The sequence below is a fragment of the Bufo bufo genome, chromosome 6, assembly GCF_905171765.1.
Source record: "Bufo bufo chromosome 6, aBufBuf1.1, whole genome shotgun sequence".
NCBI lineage: Eukaryota > Metazoa > Chordata > Amphibia > Anura > Bufonidae > Bufo > Bufo bufo.
In genome coordinates, this window is record NC_053394.1 from 365,187,074 (window position 1) to 365,205,279 (window position 18,206).

The 18,206-nt window shown below is 44.2% G+C and overlaps 1 protein-coding gene across 1 annotated transcript in view; it reads right to left on the minus strand.

The window, feature by feature from the left end:
• The window catches only part of ANKFN1 (ankyrin repeat and fibronectin type III domain containing 1), a 492,277-nt gene that overhangs the window by 183,934 nt on the left and 290,137 nt on the right, over positions 1–18,206 (minus strand). Inside the window, 4 exon segments of the mRNA XM_040436007.1 lie at positions 2,192–2,407; positions 6,851–6,967; positions 7,182–7,314; positions 11,323–11,422. Coding sequence (XP_040291941.1) covers positions 2,192–2,407; positions 6,851–6,967; positions 7,182–7,314; positions 11,323–11,422 — 566 coding nt within the window.

Below are 18,206 nucleotides of genomic sequence, written 5' to 3' on the forward strand. Positions count from 1 at the left end.
ATTGTATGCTGAGAAATGGAGGGATGAAAGGTTGGAAGGGAATGTGTTAAGTGTGATAGATAAGAGCTTGAATGAAGAAGAAAGAGTGGGGACTATGAGGGATATAACAAATAATGAAATATGGAGGGTGGTTAGTAGTATGGCAGCATATAAGACGCCAGGGGAGGATGGTCTTCCGGTTGAATTCTGGGATGTGGTAGGAACTGATGTGGTAGCATTGTATAAGTTTTTATGAGGATGAATAGAAAAATGGCTAATAGTATGCTGTTGGGGGTGATTACCTTGATTCCGAAAAAAGGTGACTGTAAGGATTTAGGGAATTAGCGACCGATAATGTTGCTTAATTGTGATTCTAAGATTTACGCGAAGATGTTTGCAAATAGAATGAAAGAAGTGATTGAAAGAGTGATAGGGGAAAGGCAGTGTTGTGCGATACCAGGAAGGAGGATTCATGAAAATATGTGTATGTTGAGAGATTGTTTGTGGGACTGTATGGAGAGGAAGAAGGTGTTTTTGTTAAGTTTGGATTATGAAAAAGCATATGATAGGTTGGCTCATAAGTTTGTGGATAGATATTTATTTGGAACCTACTTGATACGGTTGAAGTGGTGTGTGAGGGATTTGAGATGTCCAATTTCGTTTGGGGTGCCAGTATGGTATATGTGGGTGTATAAGTTTTTGGTCAAGTATGAATTATGTGGAGTAGATGTGAGAATGTTGCATAATAAAAGTTTAGTATACAGGATGATAGAGTGGAAAGAGATGGAGTGTGAAATAAATATAGTAAAGGGTGCTGATATAGAGAAGGTATGGAAGAAAGTTAGGATGGATGGGTTAACGAATAGACAGAGTGAAGTAGTTTGGCAGACTGGGGTGTTACCAGTAAAAGAGTTTCAGAGGAATAAGTTAGTAATAAGTGATGTATGTCCTAGCGAGGGTTGTGGTGGAAGTGAGAGTATTGTACATCTATTCTGGAATTGTAAGTTTGCGAGGGAGTTGATTAGAAGAGTGGGACCATTGTGTAAAGAATTAACTAGGATCAGTTTGTTGTCCTTCGAATTATTTATGTTTGGTTTAGGTATGAGTGATGGGGTGAAGGAGAGAGTGCTGTGGTTGTTGTTGGCTTGTATAAAATAAGTATTGTGGGATGTAAGAAATATATATGTGTTTAAAATGAAAGAATGAACAATTAGAGATAGTGTACGAATGGTATTAGGGAAGTTATATGTGTGTTATCTGTGGGATAAAAAAAGGAAAGGGGAGGTTGATGCAGAAGGGATATGGAAAGTGAGGAAGTGGTTTAATGTAGTAGATTGTTACTCTTGATTAGAATTTTTTGTATTCTTTGTAAGTATGTTGGAAAATAAGAAAAATAATTGTTCCTAGATGATGATGGGTGGGAGAACTATAATGATCTTATAGTATCCCAATCTGAGGGGGGGGGGGGAAGCTGGCCTTCAATGTCTCATTGCACACAAGGCTGCCATTGTAATGTATGGTGACTGTACCTGCAGTAACTCATGGATAGATTGTTCGCTTGCACATACCCAGCTTTTGGCATATAAACGTGAAGGAAAAGAAAATCCAGCACCTCGTATCTTTGCTTGACGGTGTTTATTCCACAAACCAAAGTGTAAGCGGTAACGGAACCCTCAAAGTGTAAGCCCCAATGCGGTCTACATGTTTCGAACCAGATGGTTCTTAATCATGACCTGGTCATGATTAAGAACCATCTGGTTCGAAACATGTAGACCGCATTGGGGCTTGCACTTTGAGGGTTCCGTTACCGCTTACACTTTGGTTTGTGGAATAAACACCGTCAAGCAAAGATACGAGGTGCTGGATTTTCTTTTCCTTCAAGTTTGTCAGTTGGGGTCTCATCCCATCCGTGCACCGTCTAAACTGCAGATGCAGGTGAGCTGGACTTTTATCACTTTTGGCATATAGCCTTTGTGTGATTGTTTGTTATAGTTAATGAAATTGAATGTGCATATTATATTGCTGATTTTTGCAATTGTGAATTTTCGAATTCGCTAATTTTTTTGGAATGTTCAGCTAAAAATTCGCAAAATATCACAAATTCTAATATTGCCTATGCCGCTCATCACTACTAAAGAATATGTAATTTTTCAGAAGTTTGATGGTCTAACTAACATAAAGATAAGAGAGTTTTACAGCAAGCGTCAATTACCTGGATTGTTATGAGCAGAATGTCCAAAGCTGTCGGTTCCTCGGGAGTTGATAGGGATTTCCTCTGGCTTTGCAACTTAGAAATTTGCATCCATTTACCATTAAAAAATGAATACAAAGTTTCAACTTCTCGAATTGTGACTATTAAGACGTTGCCATGTCTGTCCTTTATGGGCTCGTAGTATACCCGTCCCAAGTTGTGAGTGCCAAGCAAATTCTAGGAGGAAAAAGTTTTTCCAATTTCAGACATGTCGTATATTGATAAAATTACATGTAGAAAAAAAAAAAAGACTGCTGTTCTAATTCTGAAATATTATTTATTGTATGTTTAACAGGGTCCCAGAATCGTCACTTATCCTCTGTTCACAGGATAGTGGATGTCACCACTGGGGTCCTCACCCAACTCTATGTCGCTTGCTTGAATGGGGCAGTGGTCGTGCACGCACACTGCCGCTCTATTCAAAGTCTGTGGGACTAGGAAAGATGGACCCTTTAAATGGGTTTAATTTATTTATTTTTCAAATTGCTTACCTCATTTTTTTTAAATTGTCTCATCCTCTATAATCCCCTTCACACATTTTTATTAATTTGCAGGTCCAACAATTGCATAAACAGTGTAATCAGAAGGGATATGTGCAGGATTTGCAAATACCCTGCAACTACTTGTACTAAATCTCTGCTGCCTGTACCAGTTTGGCATATAATTCTGTGATGGAAGTAACGTCCCTCTCCCCTATAGAATATCATTATTAGTGTTAAGTGAATCGAAGTATTCAAAGTGGACTTCGATCCGAATTTAAGGGAAAATTTGATTCGCTGCGAAGCTTTGTGGAATCAACTTTCACTGAAATGGAGGTGAAAATTTTAAAAAATCATACTCACCTCGTCCATTTGAGCGCGACGAGGCCACCGCTGCCATCTTGTTTGACATCATATGATGTCACCACACCAGCCAGCATGATATCATCACACACCGCATGAGATTTCGCACTGGATCTTCAAGCAAGATGGCCACAGTGACCTCTTTGTGCTCAAATGGATGAGATAAGTACAATTTAATTATATATATATTTTTTTTAGCTGATCAACACCTGAAATGCCTTAATATTATCTCAGATGCGGCATCTGAAGAGTTCATTGATGTGGGTGGCGCAATCGGCGTTCCCTGTCATGGCGCCGGCTACTTACAAAGAACTGCACTTCGTGATAAAGTAATTCGTCACAAAGCAAATTATTTTGTAAAATTCGGCGAAGCAGTTAAATCAAATATTTAACAACTTTGCTCATCTCTAGTCATTATACTGAGACCAAATAAAGGGAAGGTGTGCTGAGTACTCAATGCATTCCCAGCAGGAAGAATTGATCCTAAGATCTAAAAACAAACATAAAAATGGATACACAGTGCGACTTACTATAAATTAGTATAAGTCTACTCTAGTTGGCTAGAACATTGAAACCACCTGCCTAAGGGTACTTTCACACTAGCGTTTAAGTTTTCTGGTATTGAGTTCCGTCATAGGGGCTCAATGCCGGAAAAAAAACGCTTCAGTTTTGTCCCCATTCATTGTCAATGGGGACAAAACTGAACTGAACAGAAAGGAATGCTCCTTCCTGTTTTCTTCCCCGTGTGTCCATTGGTCTTGTGTCATACATATGGACGAGACCACGGAAATAAAAGAGACTTTTCTATCTGGGACAGTGATGGCATATCGCTAAAATATGCTATCACTGTCCGATAGATGTGGATCTTATCTTCAGAACGGGACACTCAAAGAGAACAGAGAGCAGCTGCACATGCGTGCCCGCCCTCCGTTCACGACTATGGGAGCTCCGACAATAGCTGAGAGCTGGCTTGGCTATTTTCAGCAGTCCCATAGCAGTGAATATAGAGTGGTTGTGCTTGTGCAGTGCACTTTCTATTCACTGCAATGGGACTTCCGAAAATAACTGAGGTATGCTTGCTCGGCTATTGTTACGGTGGGGAGTGGGGGGAAACTCCCCATCGAACACCGAAGGTAAACGGAAATAGAAACTGGACCAGGACATCCAAAAAAGGGAGCAAGTAACCTCCTAAAGCAGTCATGCTCAACCTGCGGCCCTCCAGCTGTTGTAAAACTACAACTCCCACTATGCCCTGCTGTAGGCTGATAGATGTAGGCTGTTCAGGCATGCTGGGAGTTGTAGTTTTGCAACAGCTGGAGGGCCACAGGTTGAGCATGCCTGTCCTAAAGCATCCCTAATCCTCGCCCTGACTCCTATCCGTATGAGCGGACCAAGATGGTAGGAGGGCTCATTCACAGTAAACTTGGGCCCTACTAACCCTAAAGATCCCTGGAATAGTGACAGGAGTGAGACGACCTGTTCTTCCAAGATACGGATAAACAGGAGTCTCCCACCAGCCTACATGCAATGAAAGGGGAAGACAAAACAAACTGTCATGTTCCAGAGCAGGTTCACCTAACCCCTAGAACATTCCACACGAAAGGAATCCCCATAACAAGCACATATAAAGAGAAAACAAAACTGGATTGGCAGGCAAGAACTCAGTGGCAAATAATACCCACTGGATCAAGGGAACCGGGATCCTAGGCACTTACCTGCCACAACAACAGGAAGGAAATCCAACATACCAGTAACTGCCTAGACCAGCATGCGGACAGGGTGCATGGCGGCCACAGGCAGAGCAGCTCACTGACTAGTTATTCCCCCTCTGGGGAACCCTGGAGCCCTCTCACCGAAGGCACATACAGAACACGGGAACATGCAGAGTGGCCTTTGTGAGACATACTGTCACGGTGAGGTGTGGGGAAACTCCCCACCGAACACCGATAGGGTGTGGGAATAAAGACTAGGCCTGGACACTGGGGACAGGTAGAAGGTCACCTCCTAATGCCACCCTAATCCTAGCCCTGACTCCTAACCATATGAGCGAACTCAGATGGTAGGAGGGCTCATACACAGGAACCTCTGGCCATACTAACCCTAACGATCCCTGGAAGTAATGTCAGGACTAGGGACGATCTGTTCCTTCCCAGGTGAACGAACAAGCATCTCACTAAGGCCTAGTTACCAGCGACAACGGCAAAAGAACAAAACTTACTGTCATGTCTTAGAACAGGTCCACCTGACCCCTAGAATATTACACCACAACAGTAAGACACCAAGCTCACCTAGAGAGATGACAGTAAGAAGCAAACTGGATCGGCAGGAAAGAGTCCAGTGGCAAGAATAACCACTGACCCAAGAACACTGGAATACTTGGTAACTTACCTGCCGCGGCTGCTGGAAGGGGCACGAGCAGTCCACACCACAACGAACTGGAATCCATGCAAATGTACTGGTACCGGAACACCGTACTGGACTCGGTACAAAACAACAAACACAGGAACCAACTCACCAGTAACTGCCTGAACCCCCAAGCGGACATGATGCCCAGCTGTCCCAGGCAGGGCTGCTCACTGACTCTCTCCTCCGGGGAATCCAGGAGCCCTCTCACTGAAGGCACATACAGGGAACATGTCTAACATCCATGCAGGACTATACACATTATAGACAGACCAGACATGGAACAACAACTAGACAAACAACACCAACCCATACATACCACACCACACATAGAGTAGGGAAAGGAAGGGAAGGTGACATCAATATGTCTCACTAGGTGGCTCTCAATAACTGGGCAGATGGAATACCCAGGACAGGAGCATAGCTCCAGCACCAACAGAGGCTGGATTACAACTAAACCCAGGCTACCAACCACAGGCAATATAAGCACCTAGTGACCACATCCAGCCAGGTAGTTATCCCCACAAGCACCAGACAGGGAAGGGAAACAAACATTAAAGGAGAAGTGTACACACATGCTGCATAAACTACATGTTGCCCCAGGCAACCAGCATGCACGGCAAATGTGTCACAGCAAACAACACAGAGACCGAGACACAGCCGTGACAGCTATTCACAGAACTCCCCTAGTGATGATTAAACAGCGGTCTCTAGCATTCTCTAGATAGGAGCCGGTCCCAGAGGTGAAACCTGCACCTATCTGACATTGATGGCATATCCTAAGCCCCTAGTCCCCCATTGTCTTATAGGTGTGGTCCCCACCGCTGGGACCCTCACCTATATTGGGAACGGTGCCCCGCAAGGTGGTGGCTGGAGGACTCAGGTCCGGCCACCACCAAGGGCTCTCCCCATAGAAGTGAATGGGGACGCACCACGCATGACCGGCCACCTGTCCCATTCACTTGTATGGGCACGACAGAAATAGCTGAGCCAGTGCTCGGCTATTTTCAGTTGCCCCATAGAGAATGAATGGAGGGCGGCTGCGCATGCATAGTGTGCCCTCCACCCATTTCAGGGTTCCGTTCTCAATATATATGTGGGTCCCAGCGGTGGGACCCGCATCTTTCAGACAATAGGGGCATATCCTAGCAAGATGAGACATCCTCTTTATTGATTGGCTTCAGCAGTCATGTGTGGATACAGCATGTGATCAGCTGCACATAAGTAAACAGAGATCATCAGAGACTGGCAGAGCAGTGGCACTGGAGAAATGGGACATTACATGGGTGAGCATTCATTTTGTATTTCTTTGGAGTATTTCCTTTCAGAGCAAAAATGGTATACCGGGCAACCATTTTATAGTTACAATACCAACCTGAAGCTGGGCAGCTGCTGCCATCATCTTCTGTCTAGCTTGCAGGGTGGTCGAAGAAGACATTGATATCGACATACTCTGCCGTAGCCATCTAATGTCATCCCACATGCATGACAACTGGAAAGAGGAAAGGAAGAGCTGAGAAACAAAAACATGACTATTCCACATTAGTAGCTTCTCTCCACAATTATGTGTGTCAAATAACAACGGAGCTGGGGGAAAAAATGATGTTTTTGAATTACAGGTAGTTAAGTAACAGAGAAACAAGGAGTGATATTTTTACACTGGTACAACATGGGTGATTTTGGAAATTTAAGGATAAAGCTCTTACCTTTGTAAACCAGAGGAAATCTTGCATAATTGAACTGGAGCAAGAATCATCAATTTCTACAATTGGAATGTGATCTTCATTTGTTACTAGCATGTTATCTTTGTAGTAAAATATTACAGCTATGTACAAGCCCCTGAAAGATGCAGGAAAGAAGATCAGTATATGGTTATAGGGGGCACAGTCATAGAAATGATTTCACTGTATTGAAGGAGGACCTGAACCCGAACCCCATTGAAGTCAATAGGGACCTAAACGTTGGTGCACTAAAATAGCTGTAAAATAGTCGTAGTAAAGGCTAGAGGGCTACAAAAGGAAGCAAAATGGGGGTAAGAGCAGGACAGTTGCCCTGCAAACAAATGTGGATAGGGAAATGACTTAAAATAACGTAGAATAGAAAAAAAATAATAATAATAATCTTGAACTAGGAGGCGGAGGTCAAAGTGTAGGTGGAAGCGGCGGTGGAGGAGGAGGAGGTAGCCAACACAGTTTTGTTTTTTGTTTTTTTTGTTTTTTTATTAATTTTTTTTTTGGGATGGCTCACCTGGAAAAGTAGTGGCGTCTGGCCACCGCCATAAGGTTTTTAAAAGTTTATGTCTCCACCAGACGGAATGACAGCATTTCAAAGGCCAGGAATTTTGAAATGCTGGCATTCAGGCCCAGGGATCGCGGGTGGGTAGGGTGGTACTTCCTCTTTCTCTCCAGTGTTTGGGGGATGGACAGCGGAATGCTTCCATGGGACAGTGTGGACATGCTGGGTGACAGTGGTGGAGGTGGTGGAGTTGCTGCCACATACTCTGTTTGCGGGGTGGCAGGTGCCACTGTCACTCCAGTGGTGGAGGAAGAGGCCGAGACAGCAGCAGAAGAGGGAGCAAGATGAGCCTGAGATCTTTTGTGGTTTTTCAGGTGCGTACTTCACTGCGATGCCTGGTCATGCAGGTGGTGCTCAGGCTCTGATTGCACAGCGTGCAAACCGCTCGCGTCTTGTCGTCAGCACATTGTCTGAAGAACTGCCATGCCAGAGAACTCCTTGGAGCTGGCTTTGGTGTGCTCAGTCCCTGGGTGTGGTGGGCAGTAGCAGGAATACTGGCTAGGGGACAGCCACTCTGTTTTTGCACCCTTCTCCCTTTTTGCTGTGCGGTTGGCGCTGTGTGACACCACCTCTTCCTCCGAACTGCACACGTCACTCGCATGACCTTGATTCTATGTGGGGTCTAGGACCTTATTATCCTCCACATCATCTTCCACCCACTCTTCACCCCTGCCCTCCTTGCTAGTCTGCACACGGCAGAAAGCCACAGCAGTTGGCACTTGTGTTTCATCATCATCATCAGAGACGTGCTGCGATGGTCCTCCCATGTCCACATCCTGGAACATAAGTGGTTGGGCATCAGTGCACTGAATCTCTTTCACTTCTGAGGCAGGGCTAGGTGGATTTCCCACGGAAACTCCACCAGCAGAGTCATCAAAATGCATAAGAGACTGCTGCATGACTTGGGGCTCGGACTGCTTGGCTGATTTGCAAGGGGGTGAGGTGAAAGACATGCCCATGGGGTCCAGGTGCCAAATCTGCGGTTTCAGCAGGGAACGGGGTGAGAGACAATGTGAAGGAACTGGAGGCACTGTCAGCCATCCAATCTACTACTGCCTCTACTTGTTCAGTCCTCATCATTTGTACACTGGTATTCGGTCCTACAAAATGACGCTAAATGTCCTGCCGCCTACGTGCACCTGAGGAAGGTGTTTCAATTGGGGGCGTGTAGCTGGCACAGATCGACCACTTCCTCTCCCTGCAGCAGGAGCTCCACCAGCACCAGCAGAACCACAACCAGGGCCACGTCCCTTATTTGATGCTCTCCTCATTTTTTGAGGTCACCCACTGAACTAACAGACAGATTAACTATATTAATTTCCCTGTCACGTATGCAGTGCAGGATTACCTCACACCAAAAATGGGGATATGTCACCCACTGAACTAACAGACGGATTAACTATATTAATTTCCCTGTTACATATAAAGTGCACGTGTATCTCACACCAAAAATGGGTACATGTTACCCATTGAATTAACAGACAGATTAACTATTATATTTTTGTGTCAGGGGTACAAAAATGGTGCATTGCACCCATAAAAATTACTATAGGTCACCCACAGAATTAACAGCCAGATTAATTATTATATTTCTGTGTCAGAGGTGCAAAACTGGTGTGTTGCACCCACAGAAAATCATTATAGGTCACCCACAAAACAAATAGCCAGATTCCTAACACTCTCCCTCACTTCAGCTGCCTGCTTCCTGTCCTTGCACTACTCAGAGCTGATGGGCGGTGGGACACGTGATCCAGCTTGTATAGAGGCTGGGTCACATGATGCACCATGCCATTACTAGGCATAGCTGTGATGGTTTCTAAGTGCCCACAGCTTAAAAGCTTGTTGATTGGCTTCCCTGCAGACTATTAAATGCCCAAACACCGAACTCGATTCTGAACTTTTCCAGCAAAGTTCGGGTTCGGGTACCCGAACTCGCAAAGTTCGGTACGGTCCCAAACTTTACAGTTTGGGTTCACTCAACACTACCTGTCACCTCTCCTGACTTGTCTGTTTTAGTGACTACATGCACTCCCCATGTAATAACAGTTCTGGAGCATCTATTCTTATGGTTTTATGTTGTGCCGTTCCTTTATTATTCCTGGTCACTGTACTGGTTACTGTATGAATTAATTACTGACAATTTTCAATGAAGGTTCAGCTGGGTGTTACCAGTTAGGGTGTGTCCCTGCAGTGTCTGACACTATCTAATAAGTGCTGCCAGTGTCAGACTGTGCAGGGACAAACTGGTAGCACCCATCTGGAACTTCATCACAAACTGCTAGAAATGTGTTCATGACTTCGAGCAGGAAGTAAAATAAATAGTAAAACACAGAGTGAAAAAAATAGATGCTCCAGAATTATTATTACATGAGGAATGCAAGTTGTTACTGAGAGAGACATGTCAGGAGAGGCTCCTCTTTAAAGGGGGCATTTCATTGGGTTCATTACCACACAAACATCTGGCAGCATACAATCCAAACAGTGGAGCTATTGTAAATTTTACATTGAAATGAGTAGAGTCCGCTGTGTAGCTTCTCCCCACACTGCTCAGCTTGACTGACAAGTGTCCTCCTGCTTATAGGGAGAGACTTGTAAATCTGAGCAGAGCAAAGAGAAGCCAAACAGTGGACACTTCTTCCTATGCCTGGACCCTTCTTCCTATGCCTGGACTCTTCTTCCTATGCCTGGACTCTTCTTCCTATGCCTGGACTCTTCTTCCTATGCCTGGACTCTTCTTCCTATGCCTGGACTCTTCTTCCTATGCCTGGACTCTTTTTCCTATGCCTGGACTCTTCTTCCCATGCCTGGACTCTTCTTCCCATGCCCGGCTTGCTATTATTGATGTAGTTACTGTCCCAATTTGGTATGGATAGTGTCTCCAACGAGCATGGATAAAGATAAAAGGTCCATGCTAATTAGGAACGCTATCTTCAATATTTGGGACAGCTTCTGTGGCAACATGGGTCCCTAACCATGCCACTTAAGAACACTACTATCCATGCCAATTTCTGACAGTACCCACGCCAATTAGAGACAGTAGCCATGAAAATTTGCTACAGTATCCCTACAAATAGGGACAGTAAAGTATGTATGTCCATTAGGGACAGTACCTATACCAACTGGGGAAACTATGCATACCAATTATGGAAACTATACACACTAATTTGGGACAATATTCAAGCCAATTAGGGACAGTGTCTATGCCAATTAGGGGCAGTACCCATACTAGCTGGGGAAGCTAAGCATGCCAATTATGGAAACTATCCACATTAATTAGGGAGAATATTCAGATCAATTAGGGACAGAATATTAATTTCAAAAACTACCGGTAACTATGCCACTTAGGGACAATATCCACACTAATTAGGGACAGTATCCATGCCAGTTTGAGACAGTATCCATGCCAATTAGAGACACTATCTACTATGCCAACTGAACGTGAACTGAGTCAGTAAAGCACATGGCACTGCAGGAATTTTGTATCCATAAAGCTGATAATAACGAGAAGAATATAAAACAGGACAAAGACAACCCTGATCTTATGTGACCAACCTCTTTAAGGTCTTGACAAATTTGTTTGATGAGTGGAAAAGATGTTTCAAACTTCTGGACACAGACTGTTTGCGACTGGGATTTTGTAATTTTGCACTTTCTGAAATGAAGCACACACGGGAATCATATATATTTTTAAGTGTCTGTAAAACATTTGATTTTTATGATATTTGTTTAATAAAACTGCACCATAAAACCTGGAGATTATGTAATTTGCTCATAAAACTATTAACCAGGCCAGAAATGCTATTTGGGGCAGTCCCCTAGAAACCTTCACAAGAACGTGGTTGAAAAAACTCTTCAGCCTCAGCTCCATTATAAGGATATTCAGAGGAAAACACCAGGTATCAGCCAGCAATCAAACATGCATGGCTTTTTTTAACGATCGTTGACCTCTCAATCCAACATCCCCAGGGTGGAGCTTCTCACCAAAGCCGGGATTAGCACCAGGCAGCCATAAGTAATTCCCTCATTGTGGAATGATTTGTTTCACATTGTTTAATAGAAGTAGCTGATGGTTCTACATAAAGGGGTCCTATATCCTTCACTAAAGAATGGGAATTTAACCAACCTTATTATAGGTACCCAAGTTAAGCCGAGAGGGTCGCATTCAAATGGAATCAAGAGTTGACTGCACAAGCTTCTAAGGTCACTTTTCCACTTGCAAATTTTGGTCAATATCATTATTTGTAAGTCAAAACTAGGAAAAAAATTATGAAACAATTGCACCTTTTCCATGTTTTGGACCCACACATGTCTTATACTGAGGCAAAATGTTGACCACAGTACTGCCTTGATAGTGTCTTTTCCATGTGCATTCCATCTCAGTCCATGGTTTGCACTACACATTGGCAAGACTTCCCCATGAATAGCTTTGGTGTAAGGCTCCGACCTAAACAGACAGTGGTATGCGTTCCCCATAAGATCTCATTGTAGAAAAACGTGCACCACACGGTATACATTTTTTGCAGTGACCCTTTGGTGAAACAAAATCAGACAACACTGGACTAGTAGACAATGTACAAAAAAGGTTTTTTAAGCTATCTCGGGCTCAAAAATGTTATTTTATTTTAAAATGATTAATATTTAGTGGTACCAGATATTTTAGCTCAGCATTTCACCATCACACTGGCAAATGACACCCAATCCAATATGAAACCATGGTGAGTCGTCTCCAAAACTGTTATGATTTTAAATGCAGAGGCCAATCTCATGACATCAGGATAAGGATGAACAGGCCAAAATAACGACATGGTTCACACATTCTCGTAAGCCAATACTATGACATCATGCCAGCACACATCTAAGCCAGCTCCCTGATGCTCCGAAACTCTATCTGGAATAGGGTCTACAGGAATATTTAATGTACGTATTTCATACCATCTAACATAACTAACATTATTAATACTACACTATACTATATACTATTATTTTTGTTCTGTGAAAGCATTGATCCTTGTTTGTGGATCTACATTCACCTTCCATGAACCAAAAGTAAGCTCACACATTTGAAGAAGTACATGTACCAAACTGTTTCCATCAATTCCATCGGCTTTAAATGCAGTGGCACAGTGCATTGCTGAGGTCTCCTAGCTGAGGCCATTACTCTGCAAGACAGTCAGCAGAATGCAGGCCACCAGATACTTTCTGCAGTCCAGCAGATACTGGTTGTCATAAACTGCTTGGGCAGTCTTCTTCCAGAGACAGAAGTGATGAAAATGAACTTACATTAAGGATTTGTATTATAGATGGACATTCATAAGGCTTTGCACACGGGGGCGTAGCTTATAGGGGTAGCAGAGGTAGCAGTCACAACCGGCCCAGGAGCCTAAGGGGGCCCAAATACCCCTGTGCTGCATAAGACACAGGTATTATAAAAAGTGCATGCTGGTCAAGTTACACCTCCTGGCTCGATGGAAGGGGTTAGGTCAATTTTTTACCTCAGGCAGCACAAAGGCTATGTGCTTCCTTGTCCGTGGCCAAAAAGTACTGAAGGAAGGGGGGCCCAAGCTGAACTCTTGCACCAGGGCCCATGAACCTTTATCTACTACCGTTTGCACATATTGCATCTCAGTAATCCGTTGCCCATATATATTGGTAATGTTTGATGCATAATACTGTTGATGAAAGGCTCCAATGTACACCACTATATAGGCATGCTGTGGTATGTTACCAATGGAAAGTTGCCAATGGGGTCTCATTGTAAAAAAAAAATGTATATGGGAAATGGAATATACAAAATTCTGCTGATGCATCCAAAAGACACTCAGGTCCTGCATATTCATTCATGTCCAATGCATTTGGAAAGTCTTATACTAAAATTAAGCCCATCAATCTGCACTCAGTACCCCGTAATGAGAAAGTGAAAAGAGAATTTTAGAAATGTTTGCAAATTTATAAAAAAAAAGAAAAACTAAAAGATCTCATGGACATAAATATTCAGACCCTTTGCTATGAGTTGAAATCCAGCCTCCCATTTCTCTTAATCATCTTTGATATGTTTCTACATCTTGATTGGAGTCCACCTGTGGTATATTCAGTTGATTGGACATGATTTGGAAAGATACAGCCCTGTCTATATAAGGTCTGACAGCTGACAATGCATATCAGAGCAAAGACCAAGCCGTGAGGATGAAAGAACTGCCTGTGGAGATCAGAGATAGGATTGTAAAGAGGCACCATTCTGGAGAAGATTACAAAAAGTTTCTGTTGCACTGAAAGTTTCCAAGAGCACAGTGGCCTCCATCAGGGCCAGCATCAGCACCCGGCATACCCGGGCAAGTGCTGGGGCCCATTGCTCCTGGGGGGGCCCACTGAGCTGCTATGAGCACTTCCATCAATGACACTGCTGTCATTTCACTTACTCAGTACCCCTTTGGCGGGCCCTCTGATAGTCACATGAGACCGGTTGCTGAAGAGCTTCTGACACGCCCCCTCTACACAAGACATGCTGCCTGAGGAGAGAGACCGCAGGGCTAGAGCAGAAGTGTGAACACAGTCTGTGAGTCTGCACTGTGGGACAGGAGGGGGGGCAGGGAACTATTTGAGCTGCTGCTGGATGCTGTATACCAGCAGCTTCATGCTATTTAGTTGTTTTACTGCCTCATTAAGCAGTTTGCCTCCATGACACCTGCCCCCCCTTCATATCCTGTCCTATCTCATCCTCATGGAGCCCCTGCTGTCTCCTTTCCTCCCTCATGTATCCAGAGCTCCTGTTCCACCCTCCTATCTCAACCTATTGCTTCCCTGCACAGACCTCCTGCCCCTACTTCTTGTATGAATCCCCCTCAGAGCCCCTTCCACCTACTTGCTGTCTCCACCCCTCCTGTCCATCCAGGGCCCCGGGCCCTTGTCTCACTCCTCTGCCTCTCATTATGGTGGCGCCTGAACCGCATTCACCATAAGGACCTTCTAACATACTGCCCCCCACCCCGTACTGTGCCCCTCACCCGGTACTGTGCCCCCTTATGCACTGCATTGTGCCCTTTTACCACACCCTGTACAGTGCCCGTAGTCATTCCCTGTACTGTGCCCCCTTATACCCTTTTATCTGGTCACTGTATGGTGGTGTTATCCGGTCACTGTACAGAGGTGTTATCCAGTCAATGTATGGCGGTGGTATCCAATAACTGTATGGCCATAACTGTATCCCCTCCCCTGCCCACGCCACCTTTTTTAGACCTGGCATGAGTGGGGAAAAGTTCCAGATTGCAGTGCTAAAGACCTTTGCGCCACAATCTGTGTCAGAAATATGCCTAACATAGACGTATTTCTATTTAATAAATGACCCCCTAATTGTATTATTATTCGGGGGTAGGGCTAATATCTTTATATTATATAGATTCTAGTGTAGTATACTGTGCCCTGTATTTCCCAATAGATAAATGATCCTTGGGAAACACAGTCCTTATCCCTGAACACCAGCACCAGGTAGCGCTCTGTCAGTACATGGCGGCCTCCCCTCTCCGCCACGCTGCTCCACTGTGTACTGGTGCTTATTATGACACTAAGGCTGGATTCACATCACATTTTTGCCATCCGTTTAATGTATACCAAAAATGTATACATTAATAACAGATGCCTCAAACTGATGCCGTACAGTGGCATCCGTTCACCATAGAGTTCTATTTTTAAAAAAATGTATATGTTAACGTATGCATTTTTTACTAGACTCCTCAGGATAAAAAACGTGATGTGCTGCACATTTGTATACATCAAACCAATAGGAAAAATGTGATGTGGACCCACTGGGGGGGGGGGGGGATGTACAAAAATTTGCTGTGGGGCCCAGTCAGTTCTAGCTACATCACTGCAAAGCTCCTTGTCTCTTCCAGGCCCGGCCCAGCAGTGACGTCATGACGTGTGTCTCACTGCTGCTGTGGACCTGAGGAGAGAAGAAGCTGTTAGTGAATGACAGGACTGCAGGCTCCCCTGCGCTCCATTAATGATAGGTATGTGAGGGGACCACTGGGGGGTCATTACACTGTGAGGGCCCCTTACACAGTATAATGAACCCCAGTTCCCCCATTTAGTATAATGATCCCCAATGACCCTCCATTCAGTATAATGTCCCCCAGAACCCCATTCAATATCATGACCCCCCAGTGACCACTGTGGAGTCATTATACTGTGTGTGGGGCCACTGGGAGTCATTATACTTTTGGGGGGTCATTATACTGTGCGAAGGGCCACTAGTGGTCATTATACTGTATAGGGGCCAGTGGGGGTCATTATACCGTGTGGGAGCCACAGGGGGACATATAAATGGTAAAAAAAAAGGCCTCAAGGGGGCCCACTTAGATTTATCGCCCAAGGGCCCACATGAACCTGGAGCCGGCCCTGGCCTCCATAATTCTTAAATGGAAGACGTTCGGAAAAACAAGAAGTCTGTATAGAGCTGGCTGCCCTACCAAACTAAGTAATCTGGGGACAAGGGTCGTGGTAAGAGCGGTGACCAAAAACCCAATGGTCACTCTGGATAAGCTCCAAAGATCCTATGTGCAGATAAGAGAAACTTCCAGAAGGTCAACCATCATTGCAGCAATCCACCAATCTAGGCTTTGTGGGAAAGTGCCCAGAAAGAATCCTCTCCTCAGTAAAAGGCACATAAAAGCCTTCCTAGAGCTTGCAAAAAGAAAAAAGCACCTAATGGACTGCGGGACACAAGAGTCTCTAATCTGATGAAGCCAAGATTGAACTTTTTGAACTCAATTCTAAGCATCATGTCTGGAAGAAACCAGGTACTGCATATAACCTGCCTAATACCATCCTTACAGTGAAGCATGGTAGTGTCAGCATAATGCCTTGGGTGGTGTTTTTCAGCAGATGGGTCAGGGAGACGGGTCAGGGTTGACGGAAAGTTACATGGGGCAAAGTACAGAGATAGTTTGAAAACCTGATTCAGAGTGCTTTGGAACTCAGACTGGACTGAAGGTTAACCTACCAACAAGATAATGACCTTTAGCACACAGGCAGGACAACTCTGTGAATGTTCTTGACATGCTCAGCCAGAGCCCTGACTTGAACCCAATCGAACATCTCTGGAGAGACCTGAAAATGGCCGTCCACCGACGTTCCTCATCCAACCTGACAGAGCTTGAGTGAATCTACAGAGCAGAATGGTAGAAAATCCCTAAATCCAGGTGTGAAAACCTTGTGGCATCATACCCGAGAAGACTGGAGGCTATAATCTCTGCCAAAGGTGCTTGAACTAAGTCCCGAGTAAAGCGTCTGAATACTTACATCAATACAAGATTTTCATTTTACCTTTTCAAAAAATCAGCAAGGGTTTGTAACATTCTGTTTTTACTTTTTTATTATGCGGTATTGAGTGCAGAATGATGAAGAAAAACTTTTCTTTTTATTTTAGCACAAGGCCGCAACATAAAAAATGTAAAAAGAGTGAAAGGGTCTGAAGACTTTTCGAATGCATTGTATACCCTGGAGCTTTTCTCTGCATATACACCAAGCACAAGGCTCGAAAACAAAGTGCATGGAGTCTAATGCAGCATGCGACATGCAACCAATTTTTTTGTTTACACATTTTATACGAATAAGGCCTCATGCATGCGACCTTTTTTTCGGGTCCAGACCGCAGTTTTTGCGGCTCGGGTGCGGACCCATTCACTTCAATGGAGCCGCAAAAGATGCGGACAGCACTCAGTGTGCTGTCCGCATCCGTTGCTCCGCAAAAAAAATATAGCATGTCCTATAGTCATGTCTACAATGGGCTTCCGTTTTTTTTTGCGGATCCGTGGTTTGAGGACCGGAAAAAACGGCACGGTCATGTGCATGTAGCCTAAGGCTACTTTCACATCTACATTTTCTCTGGTTTTGAGATCTGGCAGAGGTCTCAAAACCAGAGGAAAATGTTTCAGTTTTACTGAACAAACTGGAACGGAGTGCATCAGAATGCTTTCCATTACGGTTTGTTGCATTCTGCAGCGGTATTGTGTCCAGCATAGGGAACTGAACAAGCCAGATCCAGCACCAAAAACCATGTAAGTCAATAGACCGGTTTCTTCATTTTTTTATACAATGCAACCGGATATGTTCTGAACGGATGCAGACGGTTGTATTATTCAAACGGATGCATTTGTGACAGTAGTCTAAAAGAAAAATCCCAGTACCCCTCCATAGAAAACTGGAAGTATTATATGAGCCCACAGATTTCTATGTTCGCCATATCATAGATTCCTGCCACCGATCCACAACACGTTTGTATGCCGAGGATAGAGAGAAAAGTGTATGATGAATGCAGTACTTCAGATGAAAGAAATGCATAAGGTTCTCGTTATCCATTTAATTGACTGCAATTAGGATCTGGACACTTTTCAGCTCAGGGGTCAACTACTTCCGTCACTCCAGCAGTTGTGAAACTACAA